The sequence below is a fragment of the Siphateles boraxobius genome, unplaced genomic scaffold, assembly GCF_051911475.1.
Source record: "Siphateles boraxobius isolate OS27281-9 unplaced genomic scaffold, OSU_SipBor_1 53, whole genome shotgun sequence".
In the NCBI taxonomy this organism is placed as follows: Eukaryota; Metazoa; Chordata; class Actinopteri; order Cypriniformes; family Leuciscidae; genus Siphateles; species Siphateles boraxobius.
The window spans coordinates 8,786,726-8,809,246 of NW_027509175.1; the positions used below are offsets into that span (position 1 = coordinate 8,786,726).

The 22,521-nt window shown below is 39.7% G+C and overlaps 1 protein-coding gene across 4 annotated transcripts in view; it reads left to right on the forward strand.

Moving 5' to 3' along the window:
- The window catches only part of LOC143714228 (caskin-1), a 60,226-nt gene extending 45,309 nt beyond the window's left edge, over window positions 1-14,917 (forward strand). The window contains exons 11-22 of one of the 4 annotated variants that reach the window (XM_077205306.1): window positions 1,851-2,090; window positions 3,296-3,397; window positions 5,263-5,462; window positions 5,588-5,669; window positions 6,137-6,246; window positions 7,160-7,270; window positions 8,376-8,477; window positions 8,884-9,022; window positions 9,902-10,845; window positions 11,112-11,745; window positions 12,057-12,867; window positions 13,016-14,917. In XM_077205306.1, coding sequence (XP_077061421.1) covers window positions 1,851-2,090; window positions 3,296-3,397; window positions 5,263-5,462; window positions 5,588-5,669; window positions 6,137-6,246; window positions 7,160-7,270; window positions 8,376-8,477; window positions 8,884-9,022; window positions 9,902-10,845; window positions 11,112-11,745; window positions 12,057-12,867; window positions 13,016-13,112 — 3,572 coding nt within the window. In that variant the 3' untranslated portion in view covers window positions 13,113-14,917. The remainder of the gene's footprint in view (window positions 1-1,850; window positions 2,091-3,295; window positions 3,398-5,262; window positions 5,463-5,587; window positions 5,670-6,136; window positions 6,247-7,159; window positions 7,271-8,375; window positions 8,478-8,883; window positions 9,023-9,901; window positions 10,846-11,111; window positions 11,746-12,056; window positions 12,868-13,015) is intronic. The other 3 variants (XM_077205307.1, XM_077205308.1, XM_077205309.1) reach the window with 3 other exon arrangements.
- The last annotated feature ends 7,604 nt before the right edge of the window (window positions 14,918-22,521 follow it).

Consider the following 22,521-nt stretch of genomic DNA (forward strand, 5'->3'; position numbering starts at 1 on the left):
AGTGGGCGACCTGCACGCGCTTTCGACAAGCGCTGCCTGCCTAGAATTCGGACCTAACGACTGCAGGGTCGTCCTTAGACCGAAACATGGGTATATTCCTAAAGTGCTCACCACTCCCTTCAGAGCACAGGTTATCTCCCTAACTGCGCTATCGTCCCCAGCAGACGAACACGACGCTAATCTACTCTGCCCCGTTAGGGCTCTCAGAGTGTATTTGGAGCGTTCTGCCCTATTCAGACAGACAGAACAACTGTTTGTATGCTTTGGCGGCCGTACGAAAGGTTCCGCCGTTTCAAAGCAGAGAATCTCTCACTGGATAGTTGAAGCTATAGCGCTGGCTTATGAAGCTAAGGGACTTCAATGCCCCTGGGGAGTCAAAGCACACTCCACCAGGAGTGTGGCTTCTTCCTGGGCATGGTCGAGCGGGATACCGATCGAGGATATTTGTGCGGCGGCAGGCTGGGCCTCACCGTCCACATTTATCAGGTTCTACAACCTACAGGTCCCGACACTGCATTCCAATGTACTATCAGCATGATGCTAGTTGAACTACGAGTTCGTATCTAGATTATGTATGTGCTTGTGTCACACTGAGCGCCTTCTAGCCGCTCTGTATTCTTTCCCAAATATAAAGCTCGCCTCTGCCGGCTAGTTGGATGATAACTTTGCTTTTTTAGCTCAGGCACCTGCCTCTGGCTATCATAAGGCGAAGTTCAGCACGCACGGCGTTTTGCATGGTGTTCCCATAGCGTAAGCTACTTACGCAATAGGAGAGACCTCTCGAAAGGGAACGACTCGGTTACTAACGTAACCTCGGTTCCCTGAGAGGAGGGAACGAGTATTGCGTAAGCTGCCGTGCTTGTGCTTGGTTAGTTCGCTTCAGTCGTTTTAACCTAAAGAACTCTCATGACGGGGCGCCCAATATATAGCTCTTGGCCACGCCCATCTTGGCGGGCTCTGACGCGCGCGGGCGCGAAGCGCGCTCATTGGTCGCGCATTCAGAGTCGCCCCGTCATTGGTTCGAGCAAGTTGCCGCAGCACAGCCAATGACCGAGCTGCCTTCGTTCATTGCTGTCAGCTGTGCAGCTGCAATGCGTTTTACATAAAGACTTCAATATTCTCGAGAAAAGGAGTTTTCCCATAGCGTAAGCTACTTACGCAATACTCGTTCCCTCCTCTCAGGGAACCGAGGTTACGTTAGTAACCGAGTCGATTTCCAGTGTTTTGGTAAAGTTAGTGTGTGCAGAGAAAGATGTGTTCTATTTTGAAATGAAGAGTTAGTATATATTTAACAAAATGTGTTTTTGAGAAGAAAACTATCCATTTGGCCAATTGTGTTTTGTAGGTGTGAGTCTGTGTTAAGAGTTCAGAAAAAGTATCTGAAGTATGGGTAAGCGCTTGTTAGCGATTGAAAAAAACTGTAAGCACATTATTACATTAACTCAAATACTTTACACCACTGCAATAATGAAATGCACCAATATTGAAATGTAACATAAACTGATTGATGTACACATTCCAACACACTTCAAATCCCCATTTTTTCCCTTTTCGTGCATGAATGTAGTCTGCATGCATAATACATAGATCAGTTATAAATTTGGTGTTTTTGGGAATGCATTTCAAGTATGTTTTGTAAAATATATGCATGAGTATAGTTCTTTTTTTAGTTTTCTAAAGTGTTAATTTTCACCTTGCATGTTAACCTACAGGGTAAAGATAAGCTCAGCTATAGTTAGATATTTCTGCTTGAACATGTTTTGTTTTGTGTTTCCTTTCCTGTTTTTTTGTTGTTCTTGTTGTTGTTGTTTGTGTTTTTTTGGTGTCGCCTGTTGTTCTGTTGTACCCAGGTCCCTCAACCCAACAGTATCTTAAGATACAGATCCGTCCGCCAGCAATTGGTTCAGTTGTCATGGTGAACGGTGACTGCTCCCACATTTTTTCTCTGCCCCTCACTCCCCCTCCCCCCCCTACACAGCCCCTTACCCATCAGCCCCTCTTCACCTCATTTGGCTATAATATGCCTACCTGCAGCACAATTGGGTATGAACCAGCCTCCTCCTGCTCAGAGGAGCCACAAAAAGAGACAGGTATAAACACACAAATACAGTCAGAAAAATACACATTTACCCGTCATAAGCATATCATATCATACACCTGGCTTTTTTAAAACTTCATGACCATAGTAAAATGGAGTAAACAGGATGTGAATCTGAATGTCTTTGAGAAATTTGGATGAGTAACATACAAAATTCGCAGTATCAGAGATATTTGTGTGAAGAACACGTCCAGGTCATATTTCACTCCAAGAAAAAAGTTGAAAAATTATGTTTTCCATAAAGAAAATAAAGATTTTATTTTTTGCTGTAACTTTTTAAAATCACTATTCAGCATATCTCCCCCTATTCTTATATATTATAAACACATTTTTAAAGAAATGAATACTGTTATTCAGCAATGATGAATTAAATTGATTAAACGTGGCATTATTGTTTAAAAAATTCATTTAAAATAAATGCTGTTCTTTTGAACTTTCTATTCGATAAAGAATCCTGAAATCAGATTCCACAAAAATATTAAGCATTTTTAGCAGTAATAATAAGAAATGTTTCTTGAGCACCTAACCAGCATATTTTACAAGTGATTATCATGTATAATGAGTGTGTACACTAAAAATAGTGTATTATTAGGCTTTTTTATGCATATTTAAATAAAACAAATTGTATTACTTACTTTTTTCTGTAATACTCCAGAAATGACTATATTACAGTCTTGAGAAATCTTTGTAGCACTTTATTTTACAGTCCTGTTTCCCATGTACATACTATGTTCTGTACTTATCATAGTAATTACAATAACTGGGTAATAACTAGGTACTAACCCTGAACCTACCCTTAAACCTGACCTTAACCCCTGTAGTTACTGTACCTTATATTACCCAGTACTTTCTTAAGTACACTGTAAGTACACATACTGAAAAATAAAGTGCAAGAATTTCAGTGCTAGACATTACATTTCACAGCCAACTAAAGTTTTGTAATTCATTAAGGGGTCTGAATATTTTTTGGTACTGTATTTACAAATATAAAATACATGTTCATCAGCAAGGATCCCAGATTACTGTTGGATATGCTACAGTCCATTTGAACTGCCCCCAAATGATCCCTTTACTCTCTGCTTCCTCTGTGTGTATCTGGTTTTGCAAATCAGGAGCTTGCAAAGCAATGTATTTCATTCTTACCTCACTATGATCGTGTGTGTGTGTGTGTGTGTGTGTGTGTGTGGTATCTTTCAGGCTCAAGGGGATCCGTTTCCAGCCCTCATGGTTCTCCAACCCTCAGCGGCCAGCAAAGCAGCACAAATGAGGAGATTTGGGTTCTGAGAAAACCTTTAGCTGGTAAATACACAGTTTTTCAATGGACAGTTGATGTGACGTGAGCAGTGACCTGTAGCGTGATATGCTATACTTTATCTAAAACTATTTATATTTATTTATGTTTATTATGTTTCCTGCTTTTATGGTTTCATCTTGATTGGGAAACTACATGGGATATTTACATGTTAAAAAATATACACTAATATTTCCCCGTTATTTGGAGTAAAATGTTTTTGAAAGAAGTCTCTTATGCTCACCCAGAAAGCTCTTATTTGATCAGAAACAAAGTAATACAGTTATATTCTGAAATATTAATACAATTTAAAATAACTGTTATGTATCTGAATATATTTTAAAATTTAATTTATTCCTGTGATGCAAAGCTGAATTTTCAGCATCATTACTCCAGTCTTCAGTGTCACATGATCCTTCAGAAATCATTCTAATATTCTGATTGGCTGCTCAGGAAACATTTCTTATTTTATCAATATTGAAAACAGTTGTGCTGCTTAATATTTTTGTGGAAACTGTGGTATAGCTTTTTTTTCAGGATTGTATCTTTACTGTTATTTTTATTTGTATTTTTTTTTTACCAATTTAAGGTGTCCCTGGTGAATAAAAGTATTCTTTCAACAAAAAACATCCTACTGACCCCAAACTTTTGAACGGAAGTTTATAAATATAAATAAAAAAGAATATTATAAAGTCCCCCTTGTGGTGAAAATCAAAGTTTTAATTTTGTTTATATGTCTTGTGGTGTTTTTAATGACAAACCATGTGAAAATTCATAAGTCAACAGCATTGCTGAGTATTTTCTCCTTAAAACTGAAGTGAACCAAAGACAGTATCAAAAATGCGGATTGAAATCACTGGTGTTTCTGACGTCACAAACTACCTTGTAACCATTTAGGTCAACGTGTGATCATCAACGAGTTGATCTCTGAGCTGGTGTGAGTAAATGTAGGAGGCGGGGCTAATTTGCATATTCATAGAACCACATATTCGAAATGAGGCAAGGGTGTAGAGTTACTTTCAAGCTATTTTAAGGCATGAAGAATTTTTTTTTCAAGGAAAGGTGAGTTTTAAGGGATAATATGATTGACTAATATGATTTTTCCATGGAAAATAAAAGGAAAAATATGGCAGAATATTTGACCTGCTCTTTTTCATAGAATTAAAAAAATAGACGGTGATTCACATGGTCAAGCTCTTAAAATGAAGAAACCACATTAAAAGTACAAAGCACAATATTGCAAGTCTTTTGAAGCAATACAATACCATAGTATGATGAAAATACATTTAAGTGGTTATTCACTAAAAATATCATAAAATCTCATTTTTGGTGCTTCAAGAGCCGTCGCAACAGACATCAGTGATGTTATATGTGTCTCTTATGCATGTCGGGACAATACGCTTCAATGTTTTGAAAATACAGAAGATCCAAAAACTTTACCTTATACAGTAATATAAATTCAAAGAAGTTTGTTTTAAGTTATTTGTCAACAACCTAAATACGGTTACACTTTATTTCAATTGTCCACTTTAGACATTCTATTGACTATAAGTACCTTTGCAACTACATGTCAACTAACTCTCATTCATGTGCAACTACATGTTAACTAACTCTCATTAGAGTATTAGAAGACTGTTAAGTTAGGGTAAGTAAAATAAGTTGACATCTACTTGCAGAGACAAGATATTAACCAGACATTCAACTAATAATGTAATGACTGCTAGTTGACATGTATTTGCAAGGTTACTTACAGCTAGTAGAATGTCTATCGATAGAATGTACTTGCGAAACAAAGCATATGCACAAACAAGGACATACTCAACGTTTTATTTATTTATTTCTGGTTTCTTGCATTATAACTTGTACCTGCCAGCAGGGGGCAGTGTTGGCAGCATGGGCAGCACAGGCAGTCTGACCAGTGGACGTTCATCTACTAGCGGACAAAGCAGTAATGCCAACGCTCACCTCACCAACTCACCAGTGCCCGTGCCGACCACCCCCACACACTCACCCGGAGTCAACACGCATGGCCTCAATGTGCCGGGACTGCATGCTCAGGCTGAGGGCGTGAAGGTGCGGCGCACACAAAGACCATAGATGCACACGAGGACAGATGTGTAAATTCTCTCTTTGTCTGTCTTTCTCTCTATTTCTCACATTACTGATCATGTATGTGTGCTTTTGCGTGTGTGTTTTAGCTGTTGGCCACGGTGCTGTCCCAGTCAGCCAAAGCAAAAGAGCATCTTATGGACCAATCACAGTCTTTAGATCCTAATTCAGGTACTACGATATGTATACCAACATTCTCAGAACTAACTTCACTTTTCTTGTACAATTACTGGTGTCCAGGTGAATTTTAGGGGATGTATGAAGTATGTACGATATATGACAAAACAATCTATTGATTTTATAATTTTTTGTAGAGTGTGTTTGTGCTTTGTTGGCCTGGTTTGATGTTTTGCTATAAAATGCCATAAGATAAATTTTAAGTGTGTGCAAATACTTTTGGGAGCCATTGTTATTTATATTTTATTATATGCATTTTAAACCCCTATTTACATTCAAATATTAGACTGATCTTAGAATACAGGTTTGTCTCATTATGTCTCATTTGTACACATTTCATATATCCATTGTTCTATGCGTCCAAAAGTTTTTATGAGCCCATAAGTGTATTCAAAGTTCTGGTAAGTAAAAATATATAGAAAGTGAATTGTTTTTCATTTTATTTTTATTTTTTGCTATAGTGTCTTCTCAGCGCACTCAGAGTGCATCTGCTGCCCCACGTCAACAAAAGAAGAAACCCTTTGTGGATCCATTGCTACAGAGGAAAGATGAAGTTTCAGCTGAGAGCAAGGCAAGTGTGTGTGTGCTGGCCCAGATGTGTTTATCATAATGTAAGTGTTTTAATGAGAATGAATATTGTAAGTATGAAAGTAAAGCTTGATTAATTACTTATAAACATATAGCCTATGGTACTTTTCAAATATATTTATATATATATTTTTAAGAAATATTTTATTCTCACCAGGCTGCATTTATTTGTTCATAATACAGTAATATTGTGAAGTATTATTACAATTTAAAATTGTAAACTTTTTTCTAATTGGATATATTTTTATGTGTAATTTATTCCTATGATGCAAAGCATCTTTACTCCAGTCTTCAGTGTCACATGATCCTTCAGAAATCATTCTATTCTGATTTGCTGCTCAAGAAACATTTATAATTAATATCAATGTTAAAAAAAAAAGTTATGCTACTTTTTTTTCCGGAAACCGTGATAAATTTTTTAGGATTCTTTGATGAATATAAAGTTCAAAAGAACATCACTTATTTGAAATAGAAATATTTTATAACATTATGATTATACATGTCTTTACTGTCACTTGTGCATGATATCCCTGTTTAAGGGTCACTATATTCCGTTATATCAGGGTTTACGTTAAGGTGTTTCAAAGAACATATCCAAAATCCACAGTATTACTATGGTATGTTTGATTAGTGATATATGATTTTGAAGCAAGAATATATTTTTTGCTGCCACACAGTGGTTGCAGTGTGTACTACATGACACACTTTCATACTAGGACTTGGAATCATGTTACTGTCAAAGCAATGTTTGAATTAGTGATGTGTTTCCGTCTTTCCTTGCCTTACTGTGTGTGTGTGTGTGTGTGTGTGTGTGTGTGTGTGTGTGTGTGTGTGTGTGTGTGTGTGTGTGTGTGTGTGTGTGTGTGTGTGTGTGTGTGTGTGTGTGTGTGTTGTAGAGCTCAGAGGCTGTTGTTGAATGGCTCACTACTGCACAGCTGCAGTTCTACACAGCAAACTTTCTCACTGCTGGTTATGACCTGCAGACCATTAGCAGAATGACACCAGAGGTAACACAAACACAACGCTAAGATAACCACTGTCAATCATCATTCCATAAATAAACAATAAATACATTTTAATAAATAAAAATACATTTCTGCTATATTTTACCACCAGAAACAGCTGCCATCTTTCAAAATACTCAAAAAGTATTTTAACGGTTAAAATATATCATTATATTTTGGAGAGTGACTTAAAGGGATAGTTCACCCAAAAATGAAAATTCTGTCAGTATTTACTCACCTTCATGTTGTTCCAACCCCGTAAGACCTTCGTTCATCTTCGGAACACGAATTAAGATATTTTTGATGAAATCTGAGAGCTGGATCACTCCTCCAAAGGCTTCAAAAGGATTGAAACTTGCCGGCCTCGAAAAGTTATTAAAGACATCGTTAAAATAGTCCAAGTGACTACAGTGGCTCAATCTTAAGTTTATCAAGCGACGAGAATACTTTTTGTGCGCAAAAACAAACAAAAATAACGACTTTATTTCAACTATTCATTTCCTTCTCTGTTGGCCTCTAGTCAGTTAACTTAGTGTAATAGCGTAGAGCTACGTCACACGTAGGCTCACTATTGGCCGACGCTGGTCATGTGTGTGATGCTTGTGACGTACAACAACAGAAGCTCTACGCTTTTACACTAGTGAACTGACTCGAGGCCCACAGAGAACGAAATTAATAGTTGAAATAAAGTCGTTATTTTTGTTTTTTTGAGCCACTGTAGTCACTTGGACTATTTTAACGATGTCTGTAATAACTTTTCGGGGCCTGCAAGTTCAATCCCTCAAGAAGACTATGGAGGAGTGATCCAGCTCTCAGATTTCATCAAAAATATCTTAATTCGTGTTCCGAAGATGAACGAAGGTCTTACGGGGTTGGAACAACATGAGGGTGAGTAAATACTGACAGAATTTTCATTTTTGGGTGAACTATCCCTTTAAGTGTCCAGATTGTTATTGGATAGTCAGAATAGTCAGATACTTTACACAACAAATTGCTCTTCAACTTAAAGGAATAGTTACACTTAAATTAAAATTCTGGTTTATGTGTGTGTGTGTGTGTGTGTGTGTGTGTGTGTGTGTGTGTGTGTGTGTGTGTGTGTACCCCACAGGACCTCACTGCTATTGGGGTGACAAAACCAGGTCACAGGAAGAAAATGCTTTCAGAGATCAGCAAAATGAACATCCCAGACTGGATACCTCAAGAGAAACCAGTAAGATAAATAAAGTCGGGTTCAAGAAGTCTAAAAAAAAGGAAAGCTTTATTATAAAAAAAAAAATGAATTCAAAATATGTATCTGTATTGCTACTTTTCCTGTTTCACATCAAATAAGCACATTTGCGACGTTTATTGTAGAACATAATTTCCAGGTTTTGTGAAGTCATTGAAGCAAAATAATGATAAACCAAATATTAGTAAAAGTGTTTGCTGATAATATATATATATACACATATATTTTTTTAAAATAATAATACTAATAATAACAACATAAAATTTGAAAAGTCAAAATTATTATTTCATTAGGTTTTAGACTTTTGGACCCCACTGTATGTATACGTATACACATGTACAAACTTGCCGTTCAAATCCGTTACTAAAAATCTGTGTAACTTTTTTAGCCCAGTCTGGCTGAGTGGCTGTCTGCAATTGGTCTGAATCAATACTACCAGACTCTGGTTCAGAACGGCTACGACAATATGGACTTCATTAGTGATATTACTCTGGAGGACCTAAAGGAGATCGGCATCACTAAACTAGGCATGTATACTACACATCATTATGTTTATATTTATAATAAATAGTTATTTTTCTTGTTATGAAAAGTCTGCTGAAAAGACTGGCATAGTTGGTCTCTAGTATATTGTGTTTTGGATGATGTTTTCTTGTGGATGCATGTGCTGGTATGGCCAAGCATGGCCATATTGAACAGCATGAGGAATAAGAGGATATTTAAACACTCAGGCACAGAAATGGAACAAGTTGGATATTAGATGTATACCTATGCAGGTTTTAGCCATAAAGTTAAAAAAAACTTTCTTTGTTCCTCTGTGGTGACACGGGTACTTTCAAGAAGAAGCTGACACACATCTTCCCTCAGCTCTTTACTTTAAACCACAATCAAAAGCACTTACTAAACTAAATGTTTTTCTCTTACTTTATGTAATTTTACTTCTGCTTTAGAATTTTTACTAGTTTTTAAAATGTAGCATTGTGGTTTTGTGAGTACTTTTGGATCTTGTATGAAAAACTATTAATATTCCTCACTTGTGAGAAGGATGATAATAGCGTCTGCTGAATGTTAAATAGGGAGATGGTTTCTTTGAGTCTTCTTTTATGCATGTTGGTTTTGTCTAATTTCACATATTTATGTTTTAATGTTTATGATGCATGTGTGCCCAATGCCAAAGCCAGGGTACCAGGTGCCATTAATGCTGATAAAATAACAAATTAAAATAGTGCGATGTAATGAAAATAAGTTAATTTGTTTTTGTTTGTTGTTGTTGTCAAAATAAACAAAATGACTACACTGACCCACCATTAATATTCATGTTGGTCTTTTCATCAGGGAAAAGATTACAAGTTTAACCTTACAAACAAAAATAGTTACTGTCCACCTCTTTTTTCTCTCCCACTAAGGACACCAGAAGAAGTTGATGTTAGCTGTCAAACGACTGAGTGAATCTCCAGAAGCAGACATTCCCACCAAGGAGAGCCAGATAGAAGAAAGCACAGACTCAAAACAATCATTAGAACCCAGCACAGAACCAGATGTGAACTCCGCCCCCTCTGTTCGAATACGCAAAAGAACGGAAGGCCGTGGCTCTCCCCGGCACAGCACACATGGGAGAGGCATACAAAGAGCTAATGCCCCTCCTCCTCTAAGGAAGCCTAGCTCAATTGAGAGTCCCACCCCAACACCTCCACACACCCCTACTAAAGGCAGAGCCTCATCTTCTGCTTCAAATTCTCCTTCAAACATCCCTTCCTCCCCGATAAAAACGCAGAGCAGGCCCAGAGGGCCTTGTGACTCTCCCCGTTCTCATGCTCACGCTCGTAACGTTCCATTACTTTGCCTACCACCTGAAGGAGAAACCGAAGAGGGCAATGGTCAAACTCCATCCCAGCCAAGACGTGGACAGTATATCATTACTGATGCTGAGCATGACTTACCTTTGCCAGACTCCTCTGTGAAATACGCAACACTAGGTGGACATAGGGTCACTCCCTGCAGCTCAGCGAAAGCCTCTGGTGAAACCCTTGACATCAACAGTGTCAATCGCAGTCAGTCTTTCGCTACATCTAGGCCTCGCAGACGGACTCGTCCTCCAACTCCACCAAAACGGTCATGCTCTTCCATTTCCACTGGTAACCTGGCTGATGAGGCTGTGGCTGATGATGTAAGGTCTGGCGAAAATAGGGTTAACAATTTGCTACTCAATGTGACATACAGGGAGCGCAGACGTAGTGATTGTGGAATTGCCTCTGAAAAAACTTCATCTGGGGGCAGCGTTAGAGACATTGCTGCCATGCTTGAAATGTCCAATCTTGGAAGCAGTGGTAAAGGAAGTGGTTATTTGCAGGTAATTAAACAGTTACTCTCAAAATAAAACATATATTCTGTGGTCAACGTTAAGATTCAGAGCGATTATTGCTGATAAAATATTTTGACAAAATATTTAAATTTACCTGACATGAGAGTTGTCCCTACTTACTTTCTTAAAAAGTTCCTGGTTTAATTTTTATTAGTTAAATAACACTGTACAATCGTGTACATATGTTTTACGTATGCTTACGGACTGTATGTATCGATGCCTAACTGAGTCTTTATGTTTTACCTGTTCTCCAGGCAAGCCAAAACCTCCCTCGGCAGAACCGAGACGTTTTGAATTCCGACGCAGATAGTCGCCGCCGCACAATCAGTGAATTTTACGACTCTCAAAAGCAGCCTGACAATGATGTACAAGAGGCTGAGATGAACCGAGCCATACAGGACCTCGCACATCATGAACCAGCAGCTTGTGAATCCCACCCAATTAAACAGGCCCCTGAGCCACGTCCACGTTCCATGATCACTCATCTGGAAGGGGTTGTTTCTTCTCTGCCACAAGAGGAGTGGTCACGGATGGATGCCACCGCAACTTTGAGAAGACCACGACCACCACATTACTCAGATAGTGAACATTTTAACCTGACAGAAACAAGTACGATAAAGCGAAGACCCAAAGCATTGGCTCCACCACAGAGTAACGGAACTGATGGAGATGGGCTAGAGAACTTTCGGAGAAGACCTGTATCAGAAGCTTGCATTGGAGATAGTGGTAGGGAGGAAGAACTGCAATACGACATCTTTGGCTCTCTTCCCAGACAAATACTGAAACCCCCAGTTTCACCTAAACCAGCAATGGCCCTTCGCAAACTCGATCCCCCAACTCCTTCAAGGAGGGTTCCATTACCTGGACCAGAAGGTCAACATAGCCCAGGTAAGAATGCTATCTATGAGGTCATTGTATTTTCCTCATATTATCTCACCCTTTGTCCTGCAAACTGGCATATCTGTGGCAAACTAGCAAACAAGCATAAATCAGCCTAGCAAGCCAACATAGAAATGCATGGGTATTTTTAAAAAGCAGTTCAAGGAAACCAGGTCTCTGCTTAACTTGATATCAACAGAGACCTTCCTGATATTTGGTTGATGTAGTAAAATAAATTTGAATAAGTTGTTTTTATAAGTTGTTTTGTATTGTTTTATTAAGTTGTTAAACCATAACATGATTTCTTTGTCTCTTTATAGTGGAGGTTAAGAAAATCCCTCCTCCAGTATCTCCCAAGCCAAGTCCACCTCCTACACTGCCCAAACCTGTAAAAATCAAGCCAATCCATACCACTGGTACTCCCGGCTCTCCCCAGGCAGATGTTCTCAGCCCATCCAGTGCCCCCTTCAGCCCTGCTTCACTTGAACAACTGGAACATCTACCACAGACTTTGAGTCCAGTCACTCCAAAACCATTGGAGGGAAGCATGCTGTCTCCACGTCCAGCAACCTCACCAGCTCAGAGCCCACAGACACCCCAAACCCCACAAACACCCTCTACACCAGGTTCGGCTCCAGTGAAGCCCCCGAGGTCCTCCATGGCTGGTCTCTCAGTGGATATCCCAAGCCCTCTGGAAGCGGAGTTGCCTGGAGTGGATGTGCAAAAGAGGCTTAGAGAAGTAGAAAAACAGAGAGAGGAAGATGAATCGAGGAAGCAAGAAAGAGTAGAGGAAGTCGGAATTGCTAGGATGGAAAGGACAGGTCTGATCCAGGTTGATCCGACATTTCAAGGTGAACAAGGCCTAATTTCAGGTTCCTCTGCAGGGAGTCATTTCAGAGAGACAGGGGAGGGGGCAGAACCGGTGATAATGAGAAGAAGGAAGGTAGGCGTAGCCAGACAGACACAAGTAGAGGGTGAACCACAAGATGGAGTTGGAAAAACAGAGGTGGAAAGCCAAGGGTTATTGATAGCTGCTTCAGGGAATATGGTGAAACTCAGACTGGAGGAGACCAGTGCGTCCCTGGCTGCTGCTCTGGAGGTAGTGGAGGAGAAGATTAAGAAGGATGACAGGTATATAAGTACAGTAGATGTTTATAGACTATAAAACAAATTATGTTCTTCCTCCTTGGCACTAAGGAGTCTCTTCATTGCATGATGATGATGTTGTTAAAAACTCACCATTCTTTTTATTCTACTTTCTGTTTCTTTTCCTTTTCAGCTCCATTGTGGACAACAAGAGCACAGTTAACATTCTTGATGACATTGGCAGCATGTTTGATGACCTTGCGGATCAGTTAGATGCCATGTTAGATTAAAACTGAACAAATATATTAGATTCCTTAGGAAGTGTGAAACACTCAAGCTTCACTTTCTCAGTGTGGACAACCGAAACCAACTTTGATGCCTCAGCATTATTGGAATCTCGATAGGGCAAATTAAGCTCCTCCATTCTAACATGTGTAAAAGTCTACAATTGAGCATCTCTGAGAAAAACCTAAGATCTAAATTTTGACTAACATCATTCTCCACCTTTTCATTCTCCACCAGCCTTTCGTCTTACTCTAGTGGCCAGAATAGGTACTGCAAGTACATATCCTGACCTGCAAATATGGCCTGCTGTCTTGCTGCTTCCAGAGATAAGCACAATTTTAAGAGAGACAATGTGACCAGCTTTCTAAATATCATTAAGCAGAGACATGCTAATATGTGTGAGTGTGTGTATATGTGTGTACAATATGTGGGGTGAGAGTTCTATGAATATTTATTTTAATGGCAGTGCTAAGAGCAGTAAATGTACATCATATTCTCTTTGATTATGTTAGGAAGCTGTATTTCTCTCTTCCAAATCTCTGCTGAGAGCTTGTCTACAAGAAAAGGGGAGCTTTGAATTTCACCTTGTGGTCTTCAGCTGGACAAGTTACTGAAAGACACTTGGTTTGGACTAAATCAAATTTGAAGAGCACAGTCCCATTTATGACCCTGAAAATATTATGACTTTTTTTGGACTATTTCTTTGATCCCTTGAAGAATAATGAAGAAAAGCTTTGGACTTAAAGAGGTATATGGTAATCTTTACGTATGTTGTTATTATTATTGTTGTTGTTGTTGTTATTGTTGTTGTTGTTGTCAGTGTGTGTGAATGTTTGACTGTGTAGTGTAGTTTTTGCATTGACAAATCCCACCCTGCCCAAGTTGTAATACATAGATATAGACAGAATTCAGAATAAGACGCTGGAAAAGAGTAGTGTATATATGGCATATGTTATAGTTATCATTGATAGTCTAAATTGAATGCATCAATATGGAATGATACAGACACCTGCTCATTCCTAATGTGCTCTAATAAGTGTTTATGTGTGTGTCTGTTTGTGTGTTTGGAGGGGAGGTCTGTTTGAGAGTGAGAGAATTAGAAAATGTGTGTTTTTAGTTCTAGGAAAGAGACAGTATGTTTGTCTTCTCTTACAAAAATGTACCACGTTTTTGGACATGGTACCATGGTATTTTTGATCTTGGATGACCATGTATTGTATATTCTAAAGTACATGAATATGGTGATAATACAGTACCATGGTACAGTACCAAGTACTGTATTATTGCCATCTGATACCACAGTACCACCACAGTACTTTTTGTAAGGGCTGAGAGTGTTGATTTCTTGGACAGTGCAATTATTCCTGTTTTGTCATGCAAACAAAAAATACTTGCTGACAGGAGAAGTAGCATATTCCATACAAGTGGCTAATTAGATCATTTAATACTGTCATGGCAAGATGTATAAGACTACAGAGCAATATTTTTTATCCATGCACGATGTTATTAATTTAGCTTTATAAGTAATACTTTAAATCCAGCCGTCTGGGATACAACAGAACTGAGTATTTTCCGACAATCATGACAATGTTGTCCTTGATTATGAACCTGCAAAGTCAATGGAATAGATGTTGGAGTATAAAATCTTTTACAGTGTAAAACTGTGTAATAATCAGTTGTTATTTTGTGTAAATCTTCAGATGGCTAATGTGTTTGTCTGACCCTGGTGAAAAAATCATCAAAGACCTCTTCCATGTAAAAAGCATTGAGAATTTGTGGAATTAATATAAATAAATTGTTATGAATATAATCATAGTGGCATCTGAGAGTTTTGTCAAGCATTTTATAATTGGTCATATATTATATCAGATTATATTGTGGTTTGAATCATAGTAAGGAATGTTATTAAACTTTTTATGGTTTTGTTTGAGGTAGCTTAAAATATGCATAATAACAATTGTCTTCCAAAAATAATATTCTTAGTTTCACTTTTAGATGTTTTACTCTTGCCTAAAACTTGCCTAAAAAGTCTTGCCTAGACTCTGTGGATCCATATACCACAAAAAGTGGCTGCATGCAGTGTGCCATTTCGGCACTGTTTAGAATACAGGTCTCCCAAACACTCCCCCATCTTCCATTGGTTGGAAAAACAGATAGCCCCACCCCAAACACATACCATTGGTTGAGCCAATGTTGCTATTATAGCAGGTCAGTTTTTGCATGCATAATAATGCTAACATTTCTTTATTGTATTATAACCTAGTTGTTTTTTATCAATGTCTAATTTTCTGGAGGGATTTTAAAAGAAAGGGACATACATTCTTCTTTTAACCTCATGTTGGGCACATTTTTAAGTGTATTATTTAAGCCACTATTTAAGTGTAAGGTGTTGTACAGTTTTGGACTACTGTAACTGTTAAAGTTAAAATATGCTTTTTTATGGTCACCTCCACAACTGTACACTTTTGAAAGTTCACTTATAGATCAACATTAAAGCTGCAGTAGGGAGTTTTGAGAAAATGTTGACTTAGCCTGAAAATTTGAACAAGCACAACTTACAGGTCCAACCCCCTTGCTCTCTGCTGCACTACAGCCCTCCCTCCACAGATCCTCCCCCACAGCGGAGCCTGCCGTGAACGCGCAGGCTAGTAAGCAGGACCACCGATGACGGCGGATTATAAACAGTTATGGAACATTCACTAATAGGGACGAAACATCAACAATATGCTTTACATTGACTATGGCCTGCCCATACTTTGACTACAAACTTGGTCCTCAAATCATTATGTATTTTGCAATACATGTAACTTTATACGGTTGCACTCTTTCTATAAGTTATAAATAGCTACTAAGATAACGTTCAAGGATTAGTTCACTTTAAAAAAAAACTTTTGCTGATAATTTACTCACCCCCATGTCAGACAAGATGTCCATGTCTTTATTTCTTCAGTCGAAAAGAAATTAAGGTTTTTGATGAAAACATTCCAGTCTTTTTCTCCATATAATGGATTTCAATAGGACACAAACGTTTCAAGGACCAAATTACAGTTTCAGCGCAGCTTCAAAGGGCTTTAAACGATACCAGACGATGAATAAGGGTCTTATCTAGCGAAACGATCGGTCATTTAAAAAATAAATAAAAACGTTAAGTTTTATAAGCAAAAAGGCTCGCCTTGCTCTGTTCTGTGATGCACGTTCGTGATCCTGTTCGAACTCGTTTATCCAAATGAACGAATCTTTTTTCGAGTCATTTCGTTCGTTGAATGAACGAAATGACTCCGAAAAAGACTCGTTCAAAATGAACGAATCTTTTTTCGAGTCATTTCGTTCGTTGAATGAACGAAATGACTCGAAAAAAGATTAGTTCATTTGGATGAACGAGTTCGAACAGGAGAGTCACGGTACGCGCTCGCGCTGTGCAAGAGAGGGGTGATCAGCGCGTACACGAGCGTGATTGACACTGCTAAGACATTCCTCCTGGCTCTGATTGGTTGTTTCTGACCGGGAGCTGTGTATTTCTGCAAATGGCAGTAGGACCACAGGGAAGAGCTAGAGGAGCTTGATTTTTTTCACAGATTATCAGTCTCATATTCTACTTTCAGGACATAATGACAGTTTTAACAAATATTTGTTTACAAATGTTACCTACTGGACCTTTAAAGGAACTGAATGTGGTCAACTGTAATGGGGTTATCTCCTCGTGAGAAATGTTGTGTGTCCCCCAATAGCTCTGGGCCACCTGTACTCACTCTCATAAACCATAAAACATGACTTGTGAAGCAGCTAATGTTATAATCGAATCACCTAAAAACCTACAGTAGCTTCATAGATGTTGCTAAGATCAGAAAAATGTTACCCAAACTGGTTCACACACCCTACAATACCTCAACATTTTCCCATCACATCTGAACAAAGATTATTTTTCCCTAGGCTACTACCAGGCATATTAACTTAGATCACTAAAGTTATATAAGCATTTGATTGGTTGCTCATCCTGCATGAAGAGAGAAAGAGAAGTATTATGTCACAAGGTGACGAACTAGAGACGGAACTACACAGCCCGCGGAGGGATGTTTCCGCCCGGAGCGGTTTCAACCGAACACCAAGCCAGCCTCAGATGCGTCGCTACCATAGTAACAGCAGTCGCTGATGACGGAGTGACAACAGGTGCGGCGCATTAAGCGACCGTCGGATGATTGGGACACGCAGCCTTTTATAAACGGATGAAAGCAAAGCTTTGAGAGACCGAGGGAGGTTTTTGTTGGGTTGCTGTTGCGTCTTGACTCTTGTTCCTGTCGAGGTGGGCTGAGAGGTTTCTGTGGGAATCCGCTACGAAGAACGGGGTTGCGGAGAGCAGAGAAACGGAGGGCGAAGTCATCTATAAAATACCATCGAGTCCACTTACCTGGGTGAAGATAAGTACTAACCTTCTACTGGCTGTATTGCGTGTGATTTGCACACAAGATACTCTATATGAGGAGAAGTGATATAGAAACCGGAGTCCAGACGCCTGAATGAGAAGACAGCTGTTATGATTTGTGATTGTAGTCGCTGAATTCTTCCGTCTTACTGCCCCCGCTGTGCAGAGCGAGGAGGTGGGCCGTGAACTTAAATTTCACGGAGTGGATGAGAGTGACGTGTGTTAATGCTGTCCCACTGTGTGTGGTTGAAGTGAAGTTAGTGCATGCTTACTGTACAGAATTCTGCCACGTGTCCATCGGTCTTGCCTTGTGTTACAGTCCGGAGTTTTCTGAGGAAGAGATTAAGTGACAATGATTTTAAGCCTGCTGTATTCTGATTCAATATTGATGCTGTTCTGGGGAACGGAGGAAATCCAGTTACCTGCTGTTCTGGGTGTCTCATCGGAAGCCCGCTGCATTTCGTCTCATCCTTGCTGTTGGGGAGAACGGAGGAAACTCAGGTATCTGGGGTTCTGAGTGCTGTATATCCAAAGCCTGTTGTATTCTGATTCATCATTGATGCTGTTCTGGAGAATGGAGGGAAGTCCAGTTACCTGCTGTTCTGAGTGTGTCCCATCTGAAGCCCGCTGCATTTCGTCTCATCATTGCTGTTGTGGAGAACGAAGGAAAACTCGGGTATCCGTTGTTCTGAGTGTTGTATATCCAAAGCCTGTTGTATCCTGATTCATTATTGATGCTGTTCTGGAGAATGGAGGAAATCCAGTTATCTGCTGTTCCGAGTGTTTCCTATCTGAAGCCCGCTGCATTCCGTTTCATCATCGCTGTCGTGGAGAACGGAGGAAACCCAGGTATCTGTTGTTCTGAGTGGTATACAGCCGTAAGCCGTCTGCACCTGACGTATTTGGAAGTACCAACCGTACTTGTAGTACCTACTTGCTGTCCAGTCGACGCCCCTTCACAGCCGTAAGCCTTCTGCACGCGACGTATTGGGAAGACCAAACGTACGTGGAGCACCTACTTGCTGTCCAGTCGACGCCCCTTCACAGCCGTAAGTCTTCTGCACCTGACGTATTGGGAAGACCAAACGTACGTGGAGCACCTACTTGCTGTCCAGTCGACGCCCCTTCACAGCCGTAAGTCTTCTGCACCTGACGTATTGGGAAGAGCCCACTGTGCTTGGAGTACTCACCTGCTGTTCAGTCGACATCCCCCGCCACAGCGGTAAGCTTTCTGCACCTGCTGTACTGGGAAGAACCAACCGTACGTGGAGTACCTACTTGCTGTCCAGTCGACGCCCCTTCACAGCCGTAAGCCTTCTGCACCTGAGGGACTGAGGAGAGTCAACCGTGCTGAGAGTACTTACCTGCTGTCCAGTCGACGCCCCTTCACAGCCGTAAGCCTTCTGTACCCGACGTATGGGGAAGGACCAAACGTACTGGGAGTACCTACTTGCTGCCCAGTCGACGTCCCCGCCACAGCTGTAAGCTTTCTGCACCTGCTGTACTGGGAAGAACCAACCGTACTGAGAGTACTTACCTGCTGTCCAGTTAACGTCCCATTCACAGCCGTAAGCCTTTGGCACTTGAGAGTCTGGGAAGAGTCGACCGTACTGATCACTTACCTGCTGCCCCACCGACGTCCCCTGCAGCCATTGGATGCTGAGAAAGAAGAAGTTTTAAATTTGGATTTACAAATTCTTTTAAGTCAATAAAGTCTGTTCAACTTTTACCTCGTTGTTCTGCTTGGTTTCTGGTCTGCTCCTCGGTGGTACTGGCTAAAGGGAGGGTGTAGACTGAGTCGACCCTCCCGACCTGTGATAATTACACAATATTAATGTGCATTCCAGGTTATCTTCTATTTTTTACAAATAAACAAAACCTTTTGCTCAGTTGCAGCTTTAACAATCCTCCTTGGGTGCCCTGTAAATTGGACATACAATTATGCATCATGTACTTATAGGCAACACAATGTTTGTGTCGTGTTTAAAAGTGAAAATGAAAGTTTACAGGCCTGAAGGTATAAATACGTCCTCTGATGGTTTGGCTACTACATACAGAAGAACACAAGAACACATTCAGAGCAGTTCTCTAATAATTCCTGCCTCTGTTGAATTTACAATACCTTGGGTCTTTATCATACAGACTTGGTATTCGAAGAGAATACAAGGGAAAAATAGGAAGATAAAACAATGGGAGAATCAAAATCAACATAAACAGAATTGGGTGAGATTTTGTTGATTGATTAATTCAGTATTTATGTTTGCATTATCTTAAAACACTCCCATTCAGGGGTGCATTTCCCAAAACCATAGTTGCTAACCTGTTAGCAACTTAGTTGGTTGGCAATGGAAAATTGCATTGCAACCAACAAAGTTGCTAACTTAGTTAGCAACTATGGTTTTGGGAAACGCAGCATGACGTGGCACATCTACTTCCAATATAATACACATTTCTTTTCTGATGTATGTTTTCTATGTATGTTCTTTAGGGCATATGCACGCACATCCACAGGCTTGTGTGTTGAAACACAGACACCTGTGATAATATTAATGGAAGTAGTGAGAATATTTCAAGTACTTTTATTTAATGCAGAATTTTCTTTGGTTTGGGAAACTTCCACTTAAAAAGACTAAAACAAATTTGACCTCAGAGGTTTAAAGTCCAGGTTCAGAAAGCAAAAGTCCTCAGTATTTTGTTCCAATCAACTGGATTTGCTAATTAGCAGTTTTTTAGCCAGGAGTTTAGTGAATTAATTAGTGAATTCAGCTGGCTGGGTTCATGGGTGAAATAAACATATGGCAGGGCTTTTACTTTCTGAACCCTGGACTTTTACTTTCTGACCCCTGGACTTTAAACCTCTGGTTGCACTACAACAAATCATCCTTATCCCCCAGTTTGACTGAATGGGCTAAAATGACGAATATCTATGTATAAGCGTCCTGGGTCGTAGGAAACATGTGGATAGAATAACTTACCCATTGTGCTGACCACATTAACCAGTTTGTAGAAGGTGTCTCTATTATTTAAAAAAAATTCTATAGCAGACACGAGCATTCGCATCTTCATCACATTATTGCGGTTCTATGACTGCATTTCTCCATCGCTCTGCAATAGGCTATACGTATGCACCATCTCTTCCGCATTCGAAGTCACCCAGCTAGGTCACATTCGGCACACATAACGTCAATAGCAAATATGGCGTTTTTCACTCGGTCGCTTCAAGGTGTCCCTAGGGTTACGGTCAACGACGTGAGTCGAATTATCCAAACACTGTGTCATACATCGACAACCAAGAAGAAGGGCTTCAAGCTTTATGTTTCAAGCTACATCCACAATTATGAAGGTAAGATCTGAACGTGTAGCATACATGCTATCTAATGCTAGCGCAGCAGGTGTAACGTTTGTGTCTGTGTCGGTCTGTCTACTATTATGTGTCAATCACATCCAATTTTCCTAACGCCTTTGTCAATGTCAGTTTCAAAAAAGGATTCAAGCACAGCTTGAATTTAAGGGAAAGTTATCCTGCAGGTTCAGCAAAGGCTGGTTCATGAGAAAGGTTCCATTCATCAGATCAAGTTTCTATGAATCATCACATGTAATCCCTGTACTGTGTCTTGTGTTTTGTAGGACTTTAATGTTAAAGTGTATTATTAGTTCCAATTGTTTCTGTGTTCAGTTCCTGTGTTTGGTTCCTGTTTTGCTTTGTACCTTCAGAGAATGTCTAATAAGGGGAGAACTTCCACTGCTTCTGAACTGGTTGCAGTTCCACTCTGGTTCCATATGAGGGCGCTCACAGGACGAGTGCAGAATGAATCGAGGTCAATGGAGCTATACCCCTCAAAATCCACTTTTCTCAGGATATTATTTTTTGTCTAGTAATTTGAATGTTGTATTCGAAAGGAGATGCAAAGAAATTACACATTGCTGGGTGTTAGATTTTTTATAGTCACTTATTTGCTTTAAAAAGTCTTTTAAAATGTCAATGACGTCTTACACATCGTACGACCAGAGAGACTGCTTTACGGCAATCCTTCAGTCACTTTGGTGCTTTCGCGCTCTGCAATTTCTTTTCTCTCGAGGCATCGACAACACAGCTGACACAGGTAAATACACGTGCTAGAAGAGTTTTTGTTTTGTTGTTTTAAAAGACCACGCCAAAAATACACACACACATTCTGGTCCTGCTTCGGATGCCATGATGCCATCAAGTGGTATCTTTGGTCGTAATCAGTCCTTCACTGACCAATCAGCATTCATTAGCAGAATGCTAGTGTGTTATGGGCAACAACAACTCAACCTGTAAGAAATCGAAAGGACATAAGTACTCGATCATTCAACTTTCGACCTATAACCCATGTTGAACTTGCAATACCTACAATCAAATCTGAGATTTCTCAACGGTAATCGGGTGAAAGAGACAAATTTAGCCGTCTAGCTCCATAGACTCCCATTCATTTTTCACTCATGGGTGATCGCCCCCAGTGGAACTCTGGTGGAACTACAACCAAAATTCAGTACAATAGGACTTAATAGGGAGTTGCCAGGCTCTCGGTAGACGGGCTCTGGTACCTTGTTTTTTGCCATAGTTACCCTGATTGGTTCCCATGACATCTAATCATCAACACCTGTCCCTTGTCAGACCCTTGTTTCCTGTCTATTTAAACCTCTGTGCTTCATTTGTTGTTTGTTGTAGTTACACAAAACAATGGCATTTTTAATAAATAAAAAATTGTTGACAATTTAAACTTTGAAAAACACAACTATACTGCATAGTTCAAAACAATGTGGGCAAACAGATGAAGAAATATGTTCAGACATACAAATAAAAACAGAGCTGAACATAACACCCCTCCCCTCCTTCCTTCCACACTCACACTTTCCACAGAACAGGAGACAAATAGACTAGAATGCTTCAAATGTCTTGAAATAGTAATTTCTGAACATTGAATGTTGACTCCCAGTCTTTATTCATCTGTTTGTCATGGTTTCTCAAT